Here is a 27047-nt window from a genome sequence, read left to right on the forward strand (position 1 = left end):
GTTCAATCCACTGTAATCTTACTATAATTCACCAAATGCCCGTCTGTCCGTCTGTCTGTCTGTCTGTCCATTCAAAGGTACTGCAAAAACGGCTGAACCGATCGCAACGATATTTTGGGTGGGTAATCCTGGGATCTCCTGGAGTAAAATATGGTATATTGTTTTTCCAATTTCAGCTTTGGCCTCCAGCATTTTCAGGTTTGGACTCCCGCATAACGATATTTTCCCAGGTGCCGCACAAACGGCTGCACCGATCGCTGCATGGCTGCACCGATCGGCTGCACCGATCGGACTCGGTGACCTCGGACAAAGACCTTTTATAAGGACATGGGTTGAATCCCTGCTTGAGAGAATGCCAACCCCCTCCCCGCCATCACGGTCGTCTGTCCAACTCACAATCTCACGAGATATGCGGAAAGGATGACCCAAACCAATTATCTTCTTTTTGATTATGGCTAACCCCTGCTCTAGCAGAGAAAATGGCCTTAAAATGCCCGTTGTGTTGTTGCGTGTATATAAACATCATTAAAAGTAAATAATGACCTCAGCCAAAGTTCAAACGACGTGAGTTTAATCTCTACATGAGAGAATTCCACATAGCTATTTGGGCAGTGTATATGCTAACAGATCGCTGTCTCCATTGATCTTGCCAAGGCCATAAGACCTATCGACTCAAAATCGTTTTAACTGTTGACTTGGTAGTTTTTACAATGAAGGAAACATTAACAATGTTGTTAAAAGTTTATTTTGTGATAAATTTGTGATTGGAGTTATGTTGTTTGGAATGAAAAAAAAAAAGAGATATCGAGTTCAAGCAAATGACGACATGCTGTGATGGTTTCTACTTTCTAAACGTGAACTTCGCGGATCGCAATATGCAGATTCGCCACGGACCCACGATCGATGTTTCTATACGTGAACGTACCCGTTTTTTTGCGAACGGGTACGTTTTTCATGGAAATCCTTCACTAACTTGCTGTCCATGTCTGACATGTGACTGAGGATGCTACAGGAATGTGGAATTTATTGGTTTCATGCTTTAGCATTCGCCGTATCTGCATTGCCTGTTTGCTTCTGGTCTCCAACCCGTGCACAGCACGGGTATCTCACTAGTGTCTATAACATAAGAAATGTTTAACAGAAAGCCATTATAGCTTTTTAAGATAAATGTAAAACTATATTGTAGAAATCCAGAGAAATTTGCTCACTGTCATGCACAGATTTATCCCATCTCGTCTTCAGTTGTCAAACCCTTCCTCCCGTCAATGGTACACTGAAGCCTTTGGTAAGGCAGTTGCCCTGAAACAACTTGCCTTCACCTCCTCATCCGCTCCACTCACCAAACTCTCCTCTTATGGTATCCATGGAAACCTCCACTCATGGCTCGCAGACTTTTTCTGCTCTGTTGTAGTCAACATGTGGCTCAAAATGGAATTCTCTCATTTCTTCTTCCTGTACAGGCTGGAGTTCCTCAAGGCAGTGTTGTGTGCCCTGTGCTTTTTCTAATCTTCATTAATGATCTCTCCGACTCATGGTGTTGGCTTAGCGGTTAGGGTGCTGGCTTGGAATCTAAGGATCCTGAGTTTGAATCCCGGCTGATCGCTGAATTAACACCAGGGGGGTTGACTCAGCCTGTCATCCTTCCGAGGTCGGCAAATTGAGTACCAGTTCACTGGTAATTCCCTGTGTGTCGCAAGAGGAGCCTAACAGGGTTGGCAGCAGAAAGGGCATCCGGCCATAAAACATTGCTTCAAAAAGGGCACCAAGGTGCCCTAAAAAGGCCAACCCCTGGCTCTGTGGGGAAAAATGGCCTCCAAAGGTGGGGTTTTTTTTATTAATGATCTCTCCGACTCTCTGAAAAATCCTCTCTATCTCTTTGCTGATGACACCACTCTCTGCCGCTCCGTATCTCAACCCTCAGATCGGCAGGCTGCAGCCGTCTCACTCTCTGCAGACCTGGAAAAAAAAAATCACAAACTGGTCAAACAAGTGGAACATGTCTCAATCCTAACAAATCTCACACTCTCACTGTATCTCTCCGTAAAAACCGTCTGGACAACCCACCCACATACTTTCTGAACAATCCTCTCGAAGAATTTCTGTCACTCAAGCTTTTAGGTCTCACTATCTGCCATGATCTTTCCTGGGAAAACCACATTTCCAAGCTGGCTTCCAAAGCCAGTCGCCGACTGGGCATCCTCAATCTTGCAAAGTCCTTCCTTGGCACTTCTGAGCTCCTCACCACATTAAAAAAAACTTTCATCTGCAGCTTGATGGAGTACTGCTCTCCCCTCTGGGCTGGTGTACCTGCCTCACACCTAGCTCGGCTTCACGCTGTTGAAACCAAAGCTTTCAGAATCATTGGAATCTTACTCTAATGATGAAGAGTCAGATGAAGCTGACTCTGAGGGGCTTTCACTCACTCACTGCAGGCAGGTTGGTGGTCTTTCTGTCTTCTACCGACTCCTCTCCGGCCTAGCTCCCCCAGCTCTGTCTGTGCTCTGTCCCCCAAATATTCCTTCAGGACGCACAAGATCTGCCAGCAATCCTTTTCTGGTGAAACTGCCAAAATGAAGACTCTCTGCTCACCTTCACTCTTTCATTCCTCTTTTTTCCCACCTCTGAAGCAAACTCCCACACTCTCTTTAATCCCACTCCCCCCTCCATGTCTTCAAAACAGCTGTTCACCACCATCTCATATCTTCCCCCATCCAAAACCTTGATCTTTTCTTCCCCCATTAATCAACCCCAAACCTACCTCCTACAAATTCCCTGTTTTGATTCCTGAAAGCCCCTGTAGTGTCCAACCTGTTTATCCTGTATCTCCTGATGTTCCTGTTCCCGATTGTTGTTGTGCTTCCTTCTCTCGCCACCTCTCGTCTCCTGCTCCCTTTATTATATGTTCTATGTGTTAGCTCTTACACACGAGCCTTGAGTAAGTATTCAAAAAAAAAGAAAAATAAAGAATTCATTTTACACACATAACATATTGAAGCTCATGGAAAAACTGAATTAATAGGAATGGCCAATGGAGAGATGAGAAATTTGTGAACAGGTTTGGGAACAACTCAAACACAATAATCATGGGAACTTGGAAACAAGGGGACATAATTCAAAAACGATGGAAAACTTCAGAGAGTGAAAAAGACGATGCGTATATATCTGGGATGGGGAAAACAACAGGTCCTATGTCGATACCTCTTGCTTAAGCGTCCAGGCCTATCAATTTTGTGAAAGGCCATATCCCATACTGTGTCCAGAAGTGAAGGTTGGCGCTGGAGCCACAGCCCTGCAAAGAACACATCCCTCTACTCCATTGCACTGAACACCACAGAAAATCATTAAGAGCTGTGAAGTGTCAATAAAAAGTTATACTAAGTTACTTTGGATATAGCTACCAATAAACAGCAAATCCATAAACATAATCAAGGTGTTTTTGTCTTGACAGCACTTGTGGCAAGAATACGCAGCTTACGTCATGTAGGACAATTACATTGAGCTATTCCCTTAAAATAGGTCTTGGAGTAAACAATAATTAAATGTAACATAATATTTATACTCACTTTGTGGTGTGATGGTCTTGGGGAGAGGGAAGGATTGTGGGAGTATATCCATAACTCTTATTCCTTCAGCCTATTTTCAAAGTTGCAGGCCTGTCCACATTCATGAGGCAACCAGGCCGGTGGCCAGATCCCATTGCATTTGGCAGGTGGTGCTAGCTTTCTTCTCGAGGGATGCTGATGTCAGTGGCAAAGTGGTTCTATCTGAACCATGATGGCTTTTACAGACAGGTGGAGGGCCTGCATGCAGTAGAAAGAGAGGGAAAAAAAAACCAGCCGTTTAGACACCACTCAATTCCTGGCATAATCTCTTGGGTCCCCACAATGTTCCCTGCAATCAGCGGGAGTGCTGTTACCCATTGTGGTTACTCAATAGGACATATCTTCCAAAGGGCATACACTCAGTGAGTCGAGTTTCACTGAAGTGACAATCCCGAGATAAACTGCAAAATATATTCTTATTAATCCAATATCCCATTATCTATCTATCTATAATTCCAGTAATCTGTGTGTGTGTGTGTGTCTGTCTGTCTGTATGTATGCGACCGCTGTTTCTCGACAACTACCGGTCCGATATACTTGAAACTTGCCAGGTATATTGCTGGGGACCCGAGGATGTGCCTTTTCAAGGTTTGAAATTAATCGGACAAGTGGTTCCCAAGGTATGGTCACCGTACTCGCAAGCCGTTCGCTTTGGCTTTGCGAATGGACCAAACCATTTCATGTAAATAGAGGGGGGGGGGGGGGGGGGGGGGTTCTGTGGTCGTTGCGAATGGACCAAACCATTTCATGTAAATAGAGGGGGGGGTTCTGTGGTCGTTACTGCCACGTGGTTTCAAAGTTTTTTTTTGTTGTTGTTGTTTGCACACATGTTTTTTTGCACGCACGTACGGGCAAGCACGTACGGGCGTGCCGGTACGTGCGGGCACGCCCTAGTATATATAAAACACAGTTTGTGTGTGTGTGTGTGTGTGTGTATAATGTTACCGATAGACTCCTAAACGGAGAGGCTCACGTGCTTGATATTTGGCATAGACATGGCCATTGAGCCTGGGAAGAACATGGCCGACCTAAAAAAAAAAATTTCATAATATTTTTTTACCATATTTTTACCTCAGCGCATTTCAGCGAGGAATATTATGCATGGAATCTGAGGCGGTGGCAGAGCAGCGCGCTGATTCGCTCAGAGTGATCACGTGATGTTCCTTGCCGCCATAAACTCACAGTTACGCGTTCGCACGTAATTCAGAGCGAAAAGCGATTGCCTTTTTTCACATTTCAGCGAGGAACATTGCCATTCACACCACATAGGTTTTTTTTTCTTTCATCTTTAGATCCATATTTTTTTCAGCGAGGAATATTATACACGGAATCTGAGGCGGTGGCAGAGCAGCGCGCTGATTCTCTCAGAGCGATCACGTGATGTTCCTTGCTGCCATAAACTCACAGCAAGTAGCATAGATTTTAGCATGATTAGCATTTAGCATGATTTAGCATGATTTAGCATAGATAGTAGCATGTTTCACATAGATTTTTTTTCAGCGAGGAATATTATACACGGAATCTGAGGCGGTGGCAGAGCAGCGCGCTGATTCGCTCAGAGCGATCACGTGATGTTCCATTCCCACCGCCAGACCAACAACAACAACAACAACATGCATTTTAAGGCCATTTTCCCTGCTAGAGCGGGGGTTAGCCTTGCGGTCCCCATGACAATCTTCTCCATTTTGCCCTATTTTCTGCATCTCTCCTTGTTAACCCCCTTGCCCGCATTTCTTCTTCCACCATCTTTAGCCAAGTCTTTCTCGGTCTTCCCCGTCCTCTACTTCCTTCTACATTAACTTCCATCACTCTTCTCAACCAGTCACTTTCATCCTTCCTCAACACATGACCAAACCATCTCAACCTGTTCCTCTTCACAGCATCAATCACAGGCAATATTCCCATCATCTTTCGCATTTCATCATTTGTCTTCCTCTCTCTCAACGATACTCCGCACATCCATCGAACCATTCGCATTTCCACCCTTTCCAGCCTTCGTTGCTGCTCTACGTTTATTACCCATGTCTCGCTCCCATAAATCATAACACTTCTCACACATGCAGCATACACCTTTCCCTTCAGCTTCAGCGACACTCTCCTCCTCATCAGCACGCCACTCAGTTCCCGAAACTTCTTCCATGCACATCTCACTCGAGCAACCGTTGCCGAGTCTGATCCACCTTCTCCATTCAGCATGTCTCCGAGGTAGCAAAATGTTTTCACACCTTCCACCTTCACGCCGTCTCCAAGATCCAACTCAACATTTCCTCCATCTGCAGCTCCCTCTGTGCACACCTTACATTTGAATGTAGCTGCCACACTGGTAAATGACCCTCTTAGACCACTACATTTTTGATGAACCCACTCAGCGCACATTGTACATTGAATGGAGTTCACTCCGACACCCTTCCTGCACACAGCACACGGCCACTTCCCAGTTATTTCCACCTCACCACATGCTTTACCACTTGCCATCACCTTCGTCTTTCCGATATTCACCTTCAGACCTTTTGTCTCCATACCGCCAGACCATTGAACATAAAACACAGTTTGTGTGTGTGTAATGTTACCGATAGACTCCTAAACGGAGAGGCTCACGTACTTGATATTTGGCACAGACATGGCCATTGAGCCTGGGAAGGACATGGCCTACCTAAAAATATTTGATGAGATCCATATTTTTTATTCATATTTACCTCAGCGCATTTCAGCGAGGAATATTATACACGGAATCTGACCTAGTGGCAGAGCAGCGGGCTGATTCGCTCATAGCGATCACGTGATGTTCCATCCCCGCCGCCAGACCATTGAACATAAAACACAGTTTGTGTGTGTGTAATGTTGTAATGTGTGTAATGTACGGGTCCTCCCTTCCCCCGCCCGGCAACGCCGGTACTGGAGGGCGTCACAGGATCGGTGAGTCTCCAAAATCCGCTTCGTGCTGTTGCGAAGATGCAGGACGATGTCGCGATTGTTGTGCTGCTCTCCGACCATGAGAACTGCAACGTCACTGTTGACTGGTCCTCCCCTTCCCTCCCCCTTTCCCTCCCCCCTTCCCCTCCCCCCTCTGTCCTCCCCTCCCTTCCCCCTCCACCCTACCCCCTCCCCTTCTCCCCTCACCCTCCCCCCCCTCTCCTTTCTCCTCCCCCCTCCCCCTCCCACCCATTCTCCCCCTCCCATCCCTCCCCCCTCTCCTCCCCTCCCCCCCTCTTCGCCCCTCCCCCCCTCTCCTCCCCTCCCCTCCCCCGCCCGGCAATGCCGGGTACTTCTGCTAGTACAAAATAAAGAAGCTTTTTGACTTATCTTGGCACTCATTGGAGTACCGCTTTGACTGGCACTCATTTGACTGGCACTGGCACTCATTTGACTTATCAATGGAGTACTGCTCTCCCCTCTGGGCTGGTGCTCCTGCCTCACACCTAGCTCGTCTTTACGCTGTTGAAACCAAAGCGTTCAGAATCATTGGAATCTCCCGCGATGACGCTATCTCCGAAGGCCTTTCACTTAATCACCGCAGGCAGGTTGGTGGTCTTTCCGTCTTCTACCGACTCCTCTCCGGCCTTGCTCCCCCAGCTCTCTCTGGGCTCTGTCCCCCAAATATTTCTGCAGGTCGCACAAGATCTGCCTGCAACCCTCTTATGGTTAAACTGCCAAAATCAAGACTCTCTGCTCACCTTCACTCCTTCATTCCTCTTTTCTCCCGCCTCTGGAACAAACTCCCTCACTCTCTTCAATCCCACTCCTCCCTCCAGGTCTTTAAAACGGCTGTTCACCACCATCTCTTATCTTCCCCAATCCAAAACCTTGATCTTTTCTACCCCCGCTAATTTCACCCCAAATCCACTTTTTTGAGGTGACTTTTGACTTCTTTCCTGGAAGTCCTTGGTGTCCTTGCGTTTTATACCTATCCTGCCTCCCCCCAGGCCCTCTCCCTCCAAAAACATCTCCCGATGTCCCTGCTCTCAAATGTTGTGTTTGTGTGCTTCCTCCCCTTCTCTCCCCATCTTGTCGACCGCTCCCCTTTTTATATACTTTGTTTGCTTGTTTGATTTGTTTGTTTGATAAATGTTAGCTCTTTCACGAGCCTCGACTCTGTACACAAAAAAAAAAAAGGCTATTTACACACACACACACACACACACACACACACACACACACACACACACACACACACACACACACACACACACACACACACACCAAGACCTGGGAGGGCTACGTTCCAGCTTCTGAAATTCGCATATAGAGAAAACAACCAATGACACACACATAGATTGTTGTCGAGAAAACAACCAATGACACACACATATATTGTTGTGGAAATGGCTAAATATAATAGAGCATATTATTTTCTTAAAATGAATGTTTAGCATAAGCATAAAGTAATCAATTGTGATATTAGATATGCGTCGCTTATGTAATAGACGCCATCTACATTGTGTTCAGAAAGTATTCACACCCCTCGACATTTTCACATTTTGGTGTTACAGCCCGAAATAAAAATAGATTAAATTGAGATTCTTTGTCACTAACATCCACATTATATCACATAATGTCAACATTCAATTATTTTTTATAGAAAGTTTTACAAATAATTTAAAATGAAATACAGAAATATCTAAGTTAGATATGTATTCAACCCCCAAAGTCAATACTTCGGAGAAGCGCCTTCGGCAGTGATTACAGATGAGTCTTCTTAGGTATGTCTGTATCAGCTTTGCACATCTGGATTTGGGGAGTTTCTCCCATTCTTCCTTGCAGATTTGCTCAAGCTTTGTCAAGTTGGATGGGGAGCGTCGGTGAACAGCAATCTTCAAGTCTTTCCACAGATTCTCAATGGGATTCAAGTCTGTGCTTTGGCTGGGCCACTCAAGGACTTTCACATTCTTGTGAAATGGGATTCAAGCCATCCAGTGTTGCTTTGGATGTATGCTTGGGGTCATTGTCTAGTTGGAACATAAATATTTACCGCAGTCTAAGGTCTTTTGCACTCTGAAGCAGGTTCTCCTCAATGATTTGCCTGTATTTGGCTCCATTCATTGTTCCCTCTATCCTTACAAGTCTCCCAGTCCCTGCCACTGAAAAGCATCCCCATAGCATGATGCTACCACCACCATGCTTTACGGTTGGGATGGTGTTAGATGGGTGACGAGTTGTGCTCAGTTTCTGACAGACGTAGAGCTTTCCATTCAGGCCAAAAAGTTCAATTTCCTCTCATCAGACCACGGAATATTTTGCCTCATGCTCTCAGAGCCTTTCAGATGTCTTTTTACAAACTTCAGGTATGCTATCATGTGCCTTTTTCTCAGCAGTGGCTTCCATCTGGCCACTCTCCCATAAAGCCTAGATTTGTGAAGTGCTGCAGAGGTGTTGTCCTTCCGGCAGGTTCTCCCATCTCAGCCCAGCAATTTTGCAGTTCTGTCAGAGTGGTCATTTGATTCTTCTTCACCTCCCTGACCAAGGTCCTGCTTGCCTGGTTGCTGTTTGGTCAAATGGTCAGCTCTATGAAGAGACTGGGTAGTTGCATATTCTTTCCATTTCTGAATAATGGAGCTCACTGTGCCCTTAGGAACTTTCAACCCTCGAGAAAGTGTTTTATACCCTTCCCCAGATCTTTTTTTTTTTTTTTTTTTTTCCCCAGATCTGTGCATCCTCACAATTATACAGTGCCCATGGTGGAGGCAGCATCATATTATGGGGATGTTTCTTATCAGCAGAGACTGGAGCACTTGTAAGGATAGAAGGGAAAATGGATGGAGCAAAATACAGAAAAATCCGAGAGGATAGTTTTGTTGCCCTCTGCAAGAAAGCTGAAATTACGACGGAAGTTCACCTTTCAGAATGACAATGACCTGAAACACACAATCAAAGCTACACTGGAGTGGCTAAGGAACGAAAAGATAAATGTCCTCGAGTGGCCCAGTCAGAGCACCGAAGTAAATCCAATCGAAAATCTGTGGCATGATTGAAGATTGCTGCCCATCAACACTCCCCACGCAACATAACTGAGCTTGAACAGTTGTGGACAGAAAAATGGACAAATATTGCCCAGTCAAGGTGTGTAAAGTTGGTAGAGACCTATCCCAACAGACTCACAGCTGTAATTGCTGTCAAAGGTGCTTCCACCAAGTATTAACCCAGGGGGATGGACACTTATCCAAACAAGATAAGCTAGTTTTGTATTTTTAATGAATTTTCTGTATTTTAAATTAATGTTCTGAGGTTTGTCGAATTTGTTTTCGCTTGAAAGTTGTGGGTTACGATGTGTAAATAAAGGTGGAAAAGTCTGATTGAATGCAATTTAATTCCAGGCTATAAGGCAATTTTGAAAAGTGTGGACTTTCTATCGGCACTGCATCTCGAAGTTCTACGGACAGTTTATTTGTCTTCATGGTAGAGTTTCTACTCTGACATGCACTGTCAACTGTGGGACCTTGTATATAAAGGTGTGTTTCTTTCTAAACCATGTCCAAACAATTGAATTGGCCACAGGTGGACTCCAATCAAGTTGTAGAGACATCCCTGCTCTCAAATGTTGTGTTTGTGTGCTTCCCCTTCTCTCCCCATCTTGTCTTCCGCTCCCTTTATTATATACTGTTGCGGTTTTGTGTTTTTATAATAAAGGTTAATTTCCCCTCCCAGTTTAGTTACACTACAACATGTAGCCTCGTTAAAGCTCAGTTATTTCTTCGTAAATGTAAGCGTAGACCTTTCCTGTGTTTAGTTTTGCGTTGAGTAGAATAATGAGAATTAGGTCCTTTACGATGCCTCCATGCTTTTGGTTTTGGTGCGAAATACCACGAGGCAGGCCTGAACAAGTCGATCAAGGGCGAAGGAAGGTGGAGGAGGAGCCAACGGTATGCGTGAGCCGCCAATCAGGGCTCGAGGGGAGTGACTTACCACTGCGGCAAAAGGCGGGGTTTGGAACATTCGATTCTGGCTAGGGCGGGGCAATATAACCCTGTGCCCGGAGCCCCCACCTCATTTATGAGTTGGAGGGCAGGTTGTGAGGCAGACGAGTTATGAGTCGGGGTCCTCAGTTGGAGTTCAGTTATGAGAGTGGCGCAGCCCATGAGTTACGAGTTGAGTTCTCAGTTGAGCTGGAGTCAGATCCCCGAGGAGTGCAGACGAGTTGCGCTGTGTCAGTTACGAGAGTGAAAGCGCTCAGTTGTATTAATTGCGCTGTGAAAGACAGCTGTGCCAGGCCACAGACGTGCATATATTACCTCCTGCCTGCCTTTGCTGAGATATGCGCCGCGAGGATTTTCCCGCCTGCCTGCCTTCGCCGGGATATGTGCTGTGACCGCCAAAGGGCCACGCCAGGTAAGCTGTTCCTGGAGCGACCAAAGCCGGTGCGTTCGGCGCGTGAACATTCTTCCTTCATCTCCCTGTGTGTGTAAGTGGGCCCATTGTCTGGGTAAATGAGTTAAGACTGATTAAGACTGCCCTGTGTCTCTTCTTCTTCCAAACCATTGTACATTGTGTAAATAATAATTAAATCGTGTTATTCCTTTGATTCGACCGCTTTTGTCTCTCCATCATTGTCCTCGCGTGGTATGAATTAGATCGCTCTGATCGGGTTCAATAGCAAGGTAACAGCACGGGCCACGTGGTACGCCATCCGTTCGGGTGTACTCAATTACGCGTGGTTCGTGCGAGACTCGATCCACGCTTCCGCTGCGGCGTGGGTACTTAAGGTACGTACGAAATTGTCCCGAGACCCTTTTCCACGTCTGCCCGGAAGTGGCGACTCAGTCTCGTGGTTCGGAAACCCAGAGAGAAAAAGGGGCTTAATCTCCCCTTTGTAAGGGAACGGGCTTCGGAAAACCGCAACAATACTTTGTGTGTGTTTTGATTTTTTGTGTGATAAATGTTAGCTCTTTCACGAGCCTCGATCCTGTGTACAAAAAAAAAAAAAACTCTCAAGGAAGATCAAAGGAAATTGGATTAGGCTGCATGCTGACCCCAGAAATCATTCACTTTTGTGACCGCCATACTGCAACTACATAATATACTTACATGTTGTCAATAAATATCTTTCAATAAATCTGTGAAACTTGTCAAGAGCACAGTGTGCACAAAAGAGAGAAATATGAAAAAAACCTAACGAAAATCGAGTTATTTTGTGTTAAATATTATCCAATCACAGCGCACGTCTTATGCATAATCCCCATTGCAACTCTTCCAGTAACCAATTAAGCATATTTTTGCATGTACGTGACACTGCACAATACGGCGACCGAGATGTCATCCGAGGCCGATGATTCTGAAGGAAAATCTTCGACATTTTGCAATATGCACAGTGGATACGCATGGGAAAGTTCGTTCTTTCCCCAAGAGAAGTTTTAGAAAATTCAAAGAGTGTGCCCTGCTTTGGAAGGGGTTAGATGGGAGGCCAGAACGTAAGATCGTCGGGCAAGCAGACAGCCTCAAATTTGATAGGGTCAGTGCAGCATCTGGGCCCGTACCTGCATGCACTATTAGTTAACTGTGATGTGTTGATTATATATACAACAACAACAACAACAACAGGCATTTTAAGGCCATTTTCCCTGCCAGAGCGGGGATTAGCCTTGCGGGCCCCGTGACAATCTTCTCCATTTAGCCCTATTTTCTACATCTCCCCTTGTTAACCCCCTTGCCCGCATTTCTTCTTCCACCACCTTTACCCGTCTTTCTCGGTCTTCCCTTTCCTCTACTTCCTTCTACATTCATTTCCATCATTCTTCTCAACCAGTCACTTTCATCCTACCTCAGCACTTGACCAAACCATCTCAACCTGTTCCTCTTCACAGCATCCATCACAGGCTCTATTCCCATCATCTTTCGCAATTCATCATTTGTCTTCCTCTCTCTCAACGATACTCCACACATCCACCGAACCATTCGCATTTCCACCCTTTCCAGCCTTCATTGCTGCTCTACGTTCATTACCCATGTCTCGCTCCCATAAATCATAACACTTCTCACACATGCAGCATACACCTTTCCCTTCAGCTTCAACGACACTCCCCTCCTCATCAGCACGCCACTCAGTTCCCGAAACTTCTTCCATGCACATCTCACTCGAGCAACTGTTGCTGAGTCTGATCCACATTCTCCATTCAGCATGTCTCCTAAGTAGCAACATGTTTTCACACCTTCCAGCTTCACACGGTCTCCAAGATCCAACTCAACATTTCCTCCACTGCAGCTCCCTCTGTGCACACCTTACACTTGAATGTAGCTGCAAAACTGGTTAATGACCCTCTCAGACCACTGAATTTTTGATGAACCCACTCAGCGCACATTGTACATTGGAGTTCACTCCGACACCCTTCCTGCACACAGCACATGGCCACTTCCCAGTTCTTTCCACCTCACCACATGCTTTACCACTTGCCATCACCTTTGTCTTTCCGATATTCACCTTCAGACCTTTTGCCTCCATACATTCCTTCCACTTGTTCATCTTCTCCTTCAGTCCATCCCTACTCTCCCCAATCAACACCAGATAAATTTTTTTGTATTAAGAATCGAGGCTCGTGAAAGCGCTAACATTTATCACACAAACAAATCAAACAGACAAACAAAGTATACAAAAAGGGGAGCGGTAGACAAGATGGGGAGAGAAGGGGAAGCACACAAACACAACATTTGAGAGCAGGGACATAGGGAGATGTGTGGGAGGGAGAGGGCTTGGGGGGAGGCGGCGTGAGAAGGGGGGCATTGGGAGAAGCACAAAACACAAGGACACCAAGGACTTCCAGGAAACAAGTCGGTATTTCAAAAAAGTGGATTTGGGGTGAAATCAGTGGGGGTAGAAAAGATCAAGGTTTTGGATGGGGGAAGATAGGAGATGGTGGTGAACAGCTGTTTTAAAGACCTGTAGGGAGGAGTGGATTGACGAGAGTGAGGGAGTTTGTTCCAGAGGCGGGAGAAAAGAGGAATGAAGGAGTGAAGGTGAGCAGAGAGTCTTGATTTTGGCAGTTTAACCATAAAAGGGTTACAGGCAGATCTTGTGCGACCTGTAGGAATATTTGGGGGACAGAGCCCAGAGAGAGCTGGGGGAGCAAGGCCGGAGAGGAGTCGGTAGAAGACGGAAAGACCACCAACCTGCCTGCGGTGAGTAAGTGAAAGGCCCTCAGAGATAGCTTCATCGCGGGAGATTCCAATGATCCTGAATGCTTTGGTTTCAACAGCGTGAAGACGAGCTATGTGTGAGGCAGGAGCATCAGCCCAGAGGGGAGAGCAGTATTCTGTTGCGGTTTTTAGAACATTCACTTTGTAAATTTAGTCGTAAAATCCCTTATAAATAACCCCTGTGTACATTTCCCCTTAATTGGCTGTTAAATGAAATAATTGCACCTTAGTTAGTCCACATTGCAACACGTAGCAAATCATAGGACCCCTTTCGTAGTTATTTCATTATTATGTGTTTCAGGGTAAGGCCACGTTTCCAATAGATGAATCTACGTTGCATCAATCAAATAAGAGTAGGCCCATTTTCCCTTCAAAAGGGTGCGAGTGGTTTTCCATTCCTGCAAGTCGCCATTGCCATGTGCTCATCTCAGAGAAGAAGGGGGGCATGGCACCTCATAGTCATCAGAGGTGGAGTCAGCCAGCCATAACAGCCAATCAGCACCGCGGTGAGCGACCCGGGAGGCGTGCCCTCGTAGCCCGCGGCTTGATTTCGGGGCGGGCAATAAAAGGAGGAGTGAGGGACTGCTTATGCAGATGAGTGAGGGAGCACGAACCAAGCAGTTCTGTGGAGGGAGGCGCTTGAGTGTTGACCAAGTTCGGAGTTCTGTGGAGTGAGGTACGAGAGAGAGAGACGCTGCTTCAAACAACCCCTGCCGCGTGCAGCTTTGACGCGCTGCCACGAGCAACCCCGCCATGTGAACCAGAGTGCGGGGAGTCGGCGGCCGCTCGCCTCCAGCCCTGCCATTCTGCACGGACCTGAACCTAATCCTCCGGCCTGGACCGTTCGCTCCCTGAGCCATTCCTGCCTGCAATTTCCCTTTGTCGTGTAAGTCCGTGGTCTGTCCTTTGTGTTGTCCCTGGGGTATAAGTTAAGCTTGTTCTAAGAATTGCACTGTGTCTTCTTCTTCTTCTTCTTCTGTAAATTACTTTAGTTTCTTTTCCTCTCCTTTGGTTTCTTTGGTTTTGTAAATAATAGTTAATAAATACCTGTTCCTCCGTACTTTGGTTTCTTTCTCGTCCGATCGCTTTCGTGATTTTTTTCAATTGAGTACCTGTGGCACGATTTCGGCAGAACCGCTTATGAATCGGGTTAGTCCTTTGCTAACAGCTGGGATTCTGGATTGCTAAACCGCTCGGCAATTACCATCTTGTCCGGGATTCGAGCGGGGCCACCCACCTGCTTTGTGGAGGGATTGGCGTAGGTGTCCGGGAATCCTTGACCAATCACCTTGGCCAATCCTATCCCACAGAGGAGCGGGGTGGGTCCAGGAATGGAGAAGGCCAGCTTAACGACGAGGGGATTAAACCCCCCTCGGTAAGGGGCGTGCCGTCGGCCGATTCAGTCGGTATTTCAAAAAAGTGGATTTGGGGTGAAATCAGTGGGGGTAGAAAAGATCAAGGTTTTGGATGGGGGAAGATAAGAGATGGTGGTGAACAGCTGCTTTAAAGACCTGTAGGGAGGAGTGGGATTGAAGAGAGTGAGGGAGTTTGTTCCAGAGGCGGGAGAAAAGAGGAATGAAGGAGTGAAGGTGAGCAGAGAGTCTTGATTTTGGCAGTTTAACCATAAGAGGGTTACAGGCAGATCTTGTGTGACCTGTAGGAATATTTGGGGGACAGAGCCCAGAGAGAGCTGGGGGAGCAAGGCCGGAGAGGAGTCAGTAGAAGACGGAAAGACCACCAACCTGCCTGCGGTGAGTAAGTGAAAGGCCCTCAGAGATAGCTTCATCGCGGGAGATTCCAATGATCCTGAACGCTTTGGTTTCAACAGCGTGAAGACGAGCTAGGTGTGAGGCAGGAGCACCAGCCCAGAGGGGAGAGTAGTATTCCATTGAGCTGCAGATGAAAACCTTGTATGTGGTGAGGAGCTCAGGTGTGCCAAGGAAGGTCTTCGCACGACGGAGGATGCCCAGTCGGCGACTGGCTTTGGAGGCCAGATTTGAAATGTGGTTTTCCCAGGAAAGATCATGGCAGATAGTGAGACCCAAAAGCTTGAGTGACAGAAATTATTGGAGAGGATTATTCAGAAAGTGGATGGGAGGGTTGTCCAGTCGGTCTTTTCGGAGAAACATCATAAGAGTGTGAGATTTGTCAGGATTGAAAGACATGTTCCACTTGTTTGACCAGTCTGTGATTTTGTCCAAGTCTGCAGAGAGTGAGGAGGCTGCAGACTGCCGATCTGAGGGATGAGGAATGGAGCGGCAGAGAGTGGAGTCATCAGCAAAGAGATAGCGAGGATTTTCAAGGGAGTCAGAGAGATCATTGATGAAGACCAGAAAAAGCACAGGGCCCAGAACACTGCCTTGGGGAACTCCAGCCTGAACAGGAAGAGGAGATGATAGAAACCCATTCAGGGCCACACGTTGACTACGACTAGAGAGGAAGTCCGAAAGCCATGCGTGGAGATTTCCATGGATACCATAGGAGGAGAGTTTGGTGAGCAGGGCAGGGTGCCAGACCGTATCGAAGGCACATGATATGTCAAGGGAGACAGCTCTAATTTCCTGTTTGGCATTGAGGACCTCCATCCATTGTTGAGACAGCAGAAGCAGCATGTCCAGAGAAGAGTGACCTGGTCTGAAACCAAATTGATGATCAGAGATCAAGCCATTGGAGAAGAGGAAAGATTTCATATCCGAAGCAATGATGGATTCCATGACTTTGCTGATAATTGGGAGAAGGCTGATTGGTCTGTAGTTGCTAGGATCTGTTTTTGCACATTTTTTGTGTGAAGCGGTGATGTTGACTGATTTCCAAGCAGATGGCAGATGAAGTTGAGCAAAAGAGAGGGTGAAGAGAACAGAGAGAGGGAGTGAAAGAGCAGAAGAACAGGATTTTAGGACCCGTGGGCTGATGCCGTCAGGTCCAGTTGCAGAATCAGAGTCGAGGGTTGACAGAAACTTTTCCACCTTGTCAGGGGGAAAGGACACAGAGTCCAGGAGCAGCTGGGTACGACTGGGTATGGTGGGCACAGAGAGGGATGGGTTTGGGACACAAGATTTAGAGGCAAACACAGAGTTGAGGCATTCAGCTTTTTCACGTGCGGAGTCAGCTGTGTAGCCGTTTGAGGTAAGGGAGGGGATGGAGGGGGAACAAACACCAGAAACAGATTTGACCAGACGCCACCAGGATTTGGAAGAGGGAGACAGATAAGAGAGTTTGGTCTTGAGAATGGAGAGATATTGTTTCCTGGCTGTCCTGAGGGTGTACACAGACTTGTTTTGAGCTTTGTGAAAGGAAATGAGATTTCCTTCCGTTGGATTTGCTTTCCAGGAGACGAAGGCAAGTTGTTTCTGGGAAACAGCCTCACCACAAGATTCCATGTACCATGGACGGGAGGAAGGGTATGACAACTGAAGACAAGATGGGATAAATCTGTGCATGAGAGAGAGCAATTTACTTTGGAAGAATTCCCAGGATGAGTTGATGTCAGAGGCGGTAGAGATGGGAGACCAGTCCAGATGATTGATGGCTGCTTGAAGACCATGCCAGTTGGCCTGAGTGAAATGCCAGACTCATCGATGCTGAGGAGGCTCTCTGAGAATGGTCTGGTCAGAGAGATGTCCACTTTAACAAGCATATGATCAGATGAGCCGATTGGAGCAGAAGAAGAGCAGCAGACATTTGCAGGGAAGTTAGTCAAAACCAAATCCAGAAGAGAAGCTGCTCCGTTGACTGAGATCCGGGTCGGGAAATTGATAGATTGTGTCAGTCCCAGTGAGTCGCAGAAGTCCTTTGCTGAGGAGCCATGGCTGGTGATAGAGTTACCCACACCCAGCCAACTGGCATGGTGACAATTGAAATCACCACATATGAGGAAGAGAGAGTTGGGATGAGTAGATAGAAGTTGGTCCATATTATCAGACAGCGAGATGTAGATGGAGTCTTCACTGTTTGGTGGACGGTACAACACACATATGAACAAAAGGTGGGATCGAAGGGGAAGCCGTAGCCAGAGGTATTCCTGGGGGTGAGGTGGAGAGAGGGCAATGCAGGGCGAGTGTGGAAGAGAGTTTTTGATAAAGATAGCAACCCCACCTCCAGGACGAGGCTCAGGTCTATCATACCGGAGGAGGGAGTAACCCGGGAGAGATACTAAGGAATCAGAGACATCATGAAGGAGGAAAGTTTCTGTTGAGCAGATCACGTCTGGTTTGTCAGAAGCAACCTGAATGGAGAGATCAGTCAAGTTTGAGTGAAGGCCCCGGATCTTTGAGGTCCATACCGTTAATGAAGAGGAAGGGGGAGCATCGGATACAGAACAGGGGGGGGGGGGGGGGGAGGGGTAGGGTAAGATGTGGAAGAGGAGGAAGAGGTAGGGAGAGCTGTTGACAGTGTGTCAGAGATTTCAGAATAGCTTGGATAAAGGGAAGGATGGGGTGGAAAAAAGGTTTGATGGTGATTGGGTGAGGCACAGTGAGGTGTTATTTGAGGAGGGGGAAGAGCGAGGCAGAAGGTTGGGGGAGATGGAGGTGAGAGTTGGAAGGGGGAATAAGCGGGGAGGATGCTTTGAGGAGGAGGGGTGAGAGGGGGGAAATGGAGAAGAAATGAGGGTGGGGAGATTTGAAAGGGAGGGGCGAGGGGAGAGTTTATGAGGGGAGGGGTTCAGGGGGGGAGTTTAGGAGGGAAGGGGCAAGGGGGGAGACTTTAAAGGGATGGGTGATGGGGAAGATTTGGAGGGGAGGGGCAAGGGGGGAGACTTTAAAGGGATGGGTGATGGGGAAGATTTGGAGGGGAGGGGCAAGGGGGAAGATTTGAAAGGGATGGGTGATGGGGAAGATTTCGAGGGGAGGGGTGATGGGGAAGTTTTGGAGGGGAGGGGTGATGGGGAAGATTTGAAGGGGAGGGGTGAGATTGGATTTTAGAAAGTGTACGATTAATGGGAAACGAACATTTATTGCAAAATGAGTTTCTTGTGACCTTCGAGTCAAAAATACGTTTAAGGACGCTGGAGGGGGGGGGGGGGGGGGGTGGAGTGCAGGTGAGTTTAGGGAATGTATGAAAGAGGCACTGTAAGAGATGGATTTTTTTTTGGAATGAATAGATTTGGTGAGCAAGTCGAAAGCACCCTTTTAAAGAAGAAGAACAAACAGGTGTTATAATATACGACAGAATACAGTACTTCAGCGGAAAGTTTCAACATTTTTAAATTTAACAGTGAAAACTATCTGGGGAAATGGGGGTGAAACACGTGATCGAAGAACGAACGAACGAATAAGACCAATGAATAAACGAATAAGAACAGAGAAGGAAATGTTTTTTTTTTGGTTTTTTTTGAGAAAACCAGACCATCTGCATACAACAACTCCCATGGTAAACCCTCCTTTACGTTCTGAGCCAGCACCTCCATCACAGCTACAAATAGTAGTGGACTTAGTACGGACCCCTGATGCACTCCCACCTTCACCTCAAACTCACCACTGTTCCCGTCCTTCGTCCTTACAGCTATGCGCGCTCTATCGTACATTGACATCACTAAAATATGGGGTATTATGTGTAGATTCATGACAAAAAAATCTCAATGTAAGCCATTTTAAATTCAGGCTGTAATACAACAAGGGAAAAATGACCACAGTGTGGTCAACAGCTGCGACGTGTAGAATCATGGGGATATCCGTTGCAATATGCGCGACCGTTGCAATATTCGACCAGTCATTAAATTATACGCATGCACTAGCGTCTTTTTGTATTTCAGTTATGGTCTTGTCCTTCATTTTGCGACGCAACATGCTTCATCAACTGATTACATATAATGTATGGACGTGAATGTTATTTCTGTTAATGTTAATTCAATAATGTTATTTATTAATGTTAATTCTGGGTGGCAGTGGGATAATTTGAAACGGTCTTGGTCGGTCGGGGAAGTCCGGGTGTATGCACATGCGCTATTCAATAATTACACGTAATTTGTGTCACGTTCTGTGAAACGAGATTGATATGAAAACATTCATGTTGTCTTTGTTGTTAAATTTATTCTGGTTTCTTCAAACAAATCGCGATTATAGTCCGCGATGATCTTACCTCATACCAACGCACGTCCGAGTGTATGCGCATGCGCTATTCAAAAAGGCACCCCAACAACAAGAACAACAACGCGGTCCTCTCATAGAGCTGCTCATCGCAGCTAAAAATGAGAAAAAAGGTCAAGGGGTGTGAATGCAGGTGGCGTTACATATACGTTACATTACAATAGTGACGTATATCTAATATCACAATTAATTACTTTACGCTTATGCCAAACATTCACTTTAAGGAAATGATATCTATATTATAAAAGGAGCCGTGTCTGTCTGTCTGTTTGTGGTGTTATAACGTGAGATTTCAATAAGTGAGCAGTGTCTTGATTTTGGCAGTTTCACCACTAGAGGGTTGCTGGCAGATCTTGTGTGACCTGAAGGAAAATTTGGGGGACATAGCACAGACAGAGCTGGGGGAGCTAGGCCGGTTGAGGAGTCGGTAGAAGACAGAAAGACCACCAACCTGCCTGCAGTGAGCGAGTGAAAGGCCCTCAGAGTCATCTTCATCACGGGAGATTACAATGATTCTGAAAGCCTTGGTTTCAACAGCGTGAAGCCGAGCTCGGTGTGAGGCAGGAGCACCAGCCCAGAGGGGAGAGCAGGATTCCATTGAGCTGCGGATGAAAGCCTTGTATGTGGTGAGGAGCTCAGGTGTGCCAAGGAAGGACTTCGCACAACGGAGGATGCTCAGTCGGCGACTGGCTTTGGAGGCCAGCTTGGAAATGTGGTTTTCCCAGGAAAGATCATGGCAGATAGTGAGACCCAAAAGCTTGAGTGACAGAACTTATTGGAGAGGATTGTTAATAAAGTAGACGGGGCTGGGAGTGCAGTTGCCAGATGGTCTTTTCGGAGAGAGGTGGGGGTGTTAGATTTGTCACGATTAAAAGACATTTTCCACGCGTTTGACCGGCTTGTGGTTTTTTTCAAGGTCTGAAGAGAGAGAAGAGGCTGCAGCCTGAGGGATGTCATGGCAGAGGGTGGAGTCATCAGCAGGTAGATAAAGAGGATGTTGTGGTCATAAATGTGCTGGAATTCCTCATTTGGCCACATTTGCTTCTGGCATCCACCTGGACCTTGAAGAGTACCCTAATACAAGTTGTTTAAGACCAAATGCCGAGTTGTGATAAAAAGTGTCGACATTTCTGAATTTAAACATAATTTTGGACAATGGCCATCTTATTATTACATGGAAGAGTTTGTACATACATCACAAAGAGGACAAAGACATTAGTAGACATAATGCCTTTTCATGAACTAGAAGGACACTATAGTAGGCAAAGGTCAAACACATACGGGATCTAAAATCTTCCGTGGAATTAATTAATGTGCTTGTGCACGTGTGGATAAAAATAAAAAAAAGTTAAAAATTTTTCCAGCAACTTCAATTAAAAGTTCATAAATTTTGAACAAAATAATCAAAAGGCAAAGAAAGTGAAATAAAACAAAAATCATTCTTGCATTTGAAATGGCTCATAAGTTCTGAACTGGTGGATTTAAATCCAAGATAATTTATAAAAGTTCATTTAAAAAAACATCACGAATACATACATGCCCGATACATAATTACCACAAATAACGATATTACATATTAGAGCGGCAAATGATTGACGAGGTGGATGAGAATGATTAACAAAAGAAAAGGAATGAAGGTTTGAAACGCAAAATCATGGACAGAGCAAACGAGGTGGACGCACGTAACCGGCATCGAGGGGATGGGGTGTAGCTGGGCTCAGACAAGCACGTGAATGTTTTATGGAGTGTGGAAGTGAGTTCCATAAGGACAGAGAGAGAGAGAAAGAGAGAGCACTATAGCCACCAAATGACGTGACCAAATTTGGCAAGCACTGTCGCCGTGGAAGAGAGAAACTTTCACTGCTCTGCAAAAATAGTCCGCGGGAGTGGAGGAGCAGGAGGGAAGGTAACAATGCCAACGAATACTATTGCGGACACTGATGGATGGCATAGCGTGCCAGGAAAAAAAGAGGCATTCTTTTTTGTGACAGTGGAAGCTATATACGTAGCGACGACATCCCCTGTCTCCTGGTGCCCTCCACGTGTGCTGTCAGTTGAGTATCGCACATGCTGTTGCTGTCCATCTGACGAGCGCGTCACGAGCACTAAAATTTCAGATTTATAGCCAGGCGGAGTAGGAGAACACAACGTATTATTTTCATTTTCTTCGATAAACAATGGTGCACACGTACGATTCTCAGGAACTATAGAATTTTCTCTTTTGACACTTAAAGAACTTTTTCTTTTCACCATTTAAAATAAACGGAACAATGTGTAATTGCCAATGCTGGCTTGATTTGGGTTTCCGAAGGATGAAACGTAATAAACATTGGATGTTACCTTCGCTTCCTAGGTAAGCGAGATATTTGCTTACACCTGGGCTGCCAGGATAGCTTAGAGGTTTGCGCACTCATCTTCGAGCTGTCTGGTCTAGGTTTGAATCTCAATTCAAATATAAACTCTTACCCTGGTGTTCCACATGCAGGGAGATGCGTCAATCTGTGTGCTGCCCATCGGACAGGCATTAAGACAGAGGACTCGTCTGCCACCTGGTCATTGGATGGGAAAGCTGTCATGGTACGGTGTCTTTCGTGAAGAGTAGGTGAGTTACCGCCAGAACCGTGAACAAATTTCAAACTCAAACTGGGCAAACACTGGGCAAACAAGTGGAACGTGTCTTTCAATCCTGACAAATCTCACACTCTTACGATGTCTCTCCGAAAAGACCGACTGGACAACCCTCCCATCCACTTTCTGAATAATCCTCTCCAAGAAGTTCTGTCACTCAAGCTTTTGGGTCTCACTATCTGCCATGATCTTTCCTGGGAAAACCACATTTCAAATCTGGCCTCCAAAGCCAGTCACCGACTGGGCATCCTCCGTCGTGCGGTCCTTCCTTGGCACACCTGAGCTCCTCACCACATACCAGGCTTTCATCCGCAGCTCAATGGAATACTGCTCTCCCCTCTGGGCCGGTGCTCCTGCCTCACACCTAGCTCGTCTTCACGCTGTTGAAACCAAAGCGTTCAGAATCATTGGAATCTCCCGCGATGAAGCTATCTCCAAGGGCCTCTCACTCACTCACCGCAGGCAGGTTGATGGTCTTTCCGTCTTCTACCGACTCCTCTCTGGCCTTAAGCTCTCTCTGGGCTCTGTCCCCCAAATATTCCTACAGGTCGCACAAGATCTTCCTGCAACCCTCTTATGGTTAAACTGCCAAAATCAAGACTTTCTGCTCACCTTCACTCCTTCATTCTTCTTTTCTCCCACCTCTGGAACAAACTCCCTCACGCTCTTCAATCCCACTCCACGTCTTTAAAACAGCTGTTCACCACCATCTCTTATCTTCCCCCATCCAAAACCTTGATCTTTTCTACCCCCGCTAATTTCACCCAAAATCCTACACTTTTTTTTTTTTGAAATACCAACTTCTGTCCTGGAAGTCCTTGGTCCCCTTGTGTTTTATACCTCTCCCCCCCCCCCCCCCTACCCATGCCTCCTCCCCCCAAGCCCTCTCCCTCCCACACTTCTCCCTGCTCTCAAATGTTGTGTTTGTGTGCTTCCCCTTCTCTCCCCATCTTGTCTTCCGCTCCCTCTTTTTATATATTTTGTTTGTCTGGTTGATTTGTTTGTGAAATAAATGTTAGCTCTTTCACGAGCCTCGATTCAGTATACAAAAAAAGAAAAGAAAAAAAAACAAAAAAAAAAAACGTCAGCCACAGTTGAATGTCGAGCCTGATCGGCCGGTTAAATGAAGACGTGGGCGAGAATCATTACCCATAGGCAACCCCACAAGATGGCAATAATTGGGGCCGTTAAAAGAGGATTTGCCGATTTATATTATCGAGCATGTAGGCTAAAAACTACAAAATAAACGTCACCGTTATTTGGAGGTTAGAGAATTGGTGTTCATCAAATTCTACCAATGAGGTACTCGGTAATGAAAGACAAATCAATGCTATTTATCTTTCAATGCAACTTATAATTACGATATATTTCTGGCATTCTCCAATGCCTGGTGTTGGCTTAGCGGTTAGGGTGCCGGCTTGGGATCCTAGGATCCTGGGTTCGAATCCCGGTTGATCGCTGAATTAACGCCAGGGGGGTTGACTCAGCCTGTCATCCTTCCGAGGTCGGCTAATTGAGTACCAGCTTGCTGGGATGAATGATCATGGTGTGAACCCCGATTTAGAATAGGTACACGGTATCCCTGCACATGGTAAGAGCATGACCAAGGGTTGGCGTCAGGAAGGGCCATAAAAACATTGCCTCAAACAGGGAACCATGATTGTCATGGGGCCCGCAAGGCTAACCCCTGCTCTAGTGGGGAAAATGGCCTTAAAACGATCATTCATTCATTTTTCATTCTCCAAATCCATCGTGATGTCATGATCAAGGAAGTGGAAAATGCAAATTGTTAATTGCCAGTAGAACGTGGTAATGACCAACCAATTCTGCCAGAAGACAGATCCGGTGCTGCCAAAGCAGCTTCATGAGACGGATTACACTGGGAGGTTTGCTGTTGCATTCCCAGCGATAGTCAATAGAGGTATTTGTAATTTGTTCAGGGTGCTGGCGATAGCTCGCCGACTCTTCGTGAAGGGCACCGTGGAATCTTTAACGTCCACCAACTAATTCCGGCAGACGGGACGTCCAGTGTACTGGCCATTTGAGGGACGGCACACAAATTGACGAATCGCCTGCCTGTGGAATGCCAGGGTGGCAGTTTGTAGCTGGGTCGAGTTTAAAACCCAGCCGAGATCACAGATCAGAGGTGAGTGCATACCTCTAGGCTATCCTGCCAGCCCACAGGATGTGGTAACACCGACCTGTCAAATAGAAAGAGACATTACTGTGTGCATGGAAAAAACAGACATTACTGTGTTCCCCAACAGGGCCTCCTCTGGTATCCCTGTGGACAGGAGGGTTTCTATCCGAGTACTGCCTACTTTCAAATTAGAATCTCCATCGTGATTGTTAACCTGATACAAGCTGCTGTCGTTATGCCACACGAACAGGAGCAAAGCATCTCAGACCATGCACCCCCCCCCCCCCCATAAGTGAAATCAGTCCTGCTTGTCGACGAGGGAGATCCCAAAAGTTTTGTCACCCCCAGCAGACAAACTTATTCGTATCAAAATGATTCTACATATTAAATCTCCATCCTTCTTCTATGTACTTCATGCAGCTGTCAAATAACTTTTTGATTCCAGCACAGATGTCTTCCTTCTGAAGAGTCCATAACACAGTGGACGTGGTTGTGTCAAATCTTCAGCGGATGCAAGACATATTCCCTCAAGCTCGTTTTTCATTTCTGGGGAGCAAATGCACGATGGGTGGTGATTTTTGTTGTATGTAAAGTCGGCTCGTGGGAGAGCTCGTTTGCTGGAACACAGAATGGCTCAGGACGCAATCAGCAGAAACAAAGGTTGCGGGTACGAAGAAAAGAGGGGTATCGGAGGACGCCGACGCAGGGGATGGACAAAATGGGTACAGAAGCAAACTGTCAAGGAGGAAAAACTGGGATTTTGGGGTGGGACAGGAGGGGTGAAAGAGGGTAGAAAAGATCATGGTTTTGGATGTGAGGGTTACCTCAAATGGTGGTGAACAGCTATCTTGAAGACCTGGAGGGAAGAATGAGATTGAAGAGAATGTGGCAGTAGGTTCCACAGACAGTAAAGAAGAGGAATGAATGAATGGAGGTAACCTTGGGAGTTTCACTAAGAAGGGGGTGGGGGTCGGGGGGGGGGGGGCTACAATTTTACAATCACCTGTCTACTTAGTACGTACAACTACAAGTGTTGAGAGAACCTTTGGGATGACGGCTGATGTCCCAAAGCATGAGTTGCCCGCTTTGAAGCGTTTATGTGGCTGGAATTGCAGTCACGTGTGCTTTTACCTCACCATAGCATAAGTATCGTTTCAGCGGGACCCAAAAAAGTACCCTCGTGAACCTCCAGCAGACGTTCGTCATTCATCGTAATCTCGCTGCTCCCAGAATTATCGCGAGATTTCAGGTTGACATGAGAATACATCGAGAAGGCTTTCAAACAGCCGCCTCGAGCGGAGATTCACCGTTTACGTCAAAATAGAAAGAATTGTGACAAAAAAAATTCGCGAAATGATGAAATGATAACGAAGAAAGAACTGCATCCCAACGTCAGCTTGACCACGTGGATAGCCAAAGATCTTCGGATGAAACCATCACGTGGGCTTACGGCAGCCAATCGGAGCATTCCACATCCGGCGCGTCGCCACGGCTCAGAGCGTGTTAAATCGTAGCCGGCGTGGCTCACACGGCCTGAATAGCCGGCTGTACGGCCGAGACAGATGACAATAAGGAGTAGTGAGAAAAGATAGGCCACGACGTGGGGAACGAATGAACGCGAGAGCGATATTAAGAAGTAAAGCACGTTACCTCAGAGATAAAGGCCGCAGAGGCGTCGTTACTGCGGATATTGTATACTCTTCTTCTTCATCCCTTCATTGCTGAGCGACCCCCTCCCCCGGCTTCCTTATATATATCTATCCTTGTCTTTATTTTTTTATTTTAGTTTTATCCCCCACCCTCTCTCTTGTTCTGTCCTGTCTTTCTTTTATCTACAACCGGTATCCATTTCCGATAGCACAGCTGCCCCGACCCACTGAGGTAACATCCAAACCCTGGACGGCCTTTTTCCTCATCACCTATCGCTACGTTTCGACTGCTGCAACTCTTTGTCTACCTGCTCGTAACGTGCAGCCTGCGCTAAGCCGCTGGTCCGTCGTCTTCCATTTCGATCTTTGGTGCCGTCTTTACCTTGGTCGTACCTGTCTGTCTCTGTCCCTCTCGACGGTGCGTCGTCCTTCCGTTGCCCGACGATGGAAAACGCGCACATCAAGACCGTGGACGAGGTGTTGTCATCCTTCGGCGTGAACGAGACCACGGGGCTCAGCCTGGAGCAAGTGAAGAAGGCGAGAGAGAGATACGGTCCAAACGGTGGGTCTTCGTCGCCGTCGTGGTCGCGCCGGTCCATTCATGGCGGAGCGAACGTGTCCGAATTGATTTGATCATTGATGCAGAATTTCTGCGTCATCCGTGGATTAGCGTTGTCGGTGCAGGTGACGTGTGTGGGGTCTCGGGGTCATTTGGATGGCGTCGTTGATTGAATTTGTCTACAGAACAATGTGTTGTTTTTTGAATTGGATTGCAGAGATTTTTTTTAACGTTTGTGCAGTTGGTTCATTGACCTAAAGA

General features: G+C 46.6%; 1 protein-coding gene and 1 long non-coding RNA gene across 7 annotated transcripts in view; one reads left to right on the forward strand and one right to left on the reverse strand.

Moving 5' to 3' along the window:
- Nucleotides 1-554: 554 nt before the first annotated feature.
- Nucleotides 555-26309, reverse strand: LOC137415360 (uncharacterized). Of its 5 annotated transcripts, XR_013621364.1 has the most exons (5): nucleotides 26229-26270; nucleotides 19803-19905; nucleotides 3564-3800; nucleotides 3199-3321; nucleotides 555-1956 (listed from the first exon to the last, which is right to left on the reverse strand). It is a non-coding gene; the product is annotated as an uncharacterized LOC137415360 (long non-coding RNA). The 5 variants fall into 5 exon arrangements; XR_013621367.1 differs by lacking the exon at nucleotides 19803-19905 and having other exon boundaries at nucleotides 3199-3289; nucleotides 26229-26309; XR_013621363.1 differs by lacking the exon at nucleotides 19803-19905 and having other exon boundaries at nucleotides 26229-26309.
- Nucleotides 26032-27047, forward strand: part of LOC137439908 (sarcoplasmic/endoplasmic reticulum calcium ATPase 2) — a 119085-nt gene continuing 118069 nt past the window's right edge. The window contains exon 1 of one of the 2 annotated variants that reach the window (XM_068136134.2): nucleotides 26032-26789. In XM_068136134.2, coding sequence (XP_067992235.1) covers nucleotides 26672-26789 — 118 coding nt within the window. In that variant the 5' untranslated portion in view covers nucleotides 26032-26671. The remainder of the gene's footprint in view (nucleotides 26790-27047) is intronic. The other variant, XM_068136133.2, reaches the window with a different exon arrangement.

This window comes from Myxine glutinosa, chromosome 14 (assembly GCF_964187855.1).
Source record: "Myxine glutinosa chromosome 14, kmMyxGlut1.1, whole genome shotgun sequence".
Lineage (NCBI taxonomy): Eukaryota > Metazoa > Chordata > Myxini > Myxiniformes > Myxinidae > Myxine > Myxine glutinosa.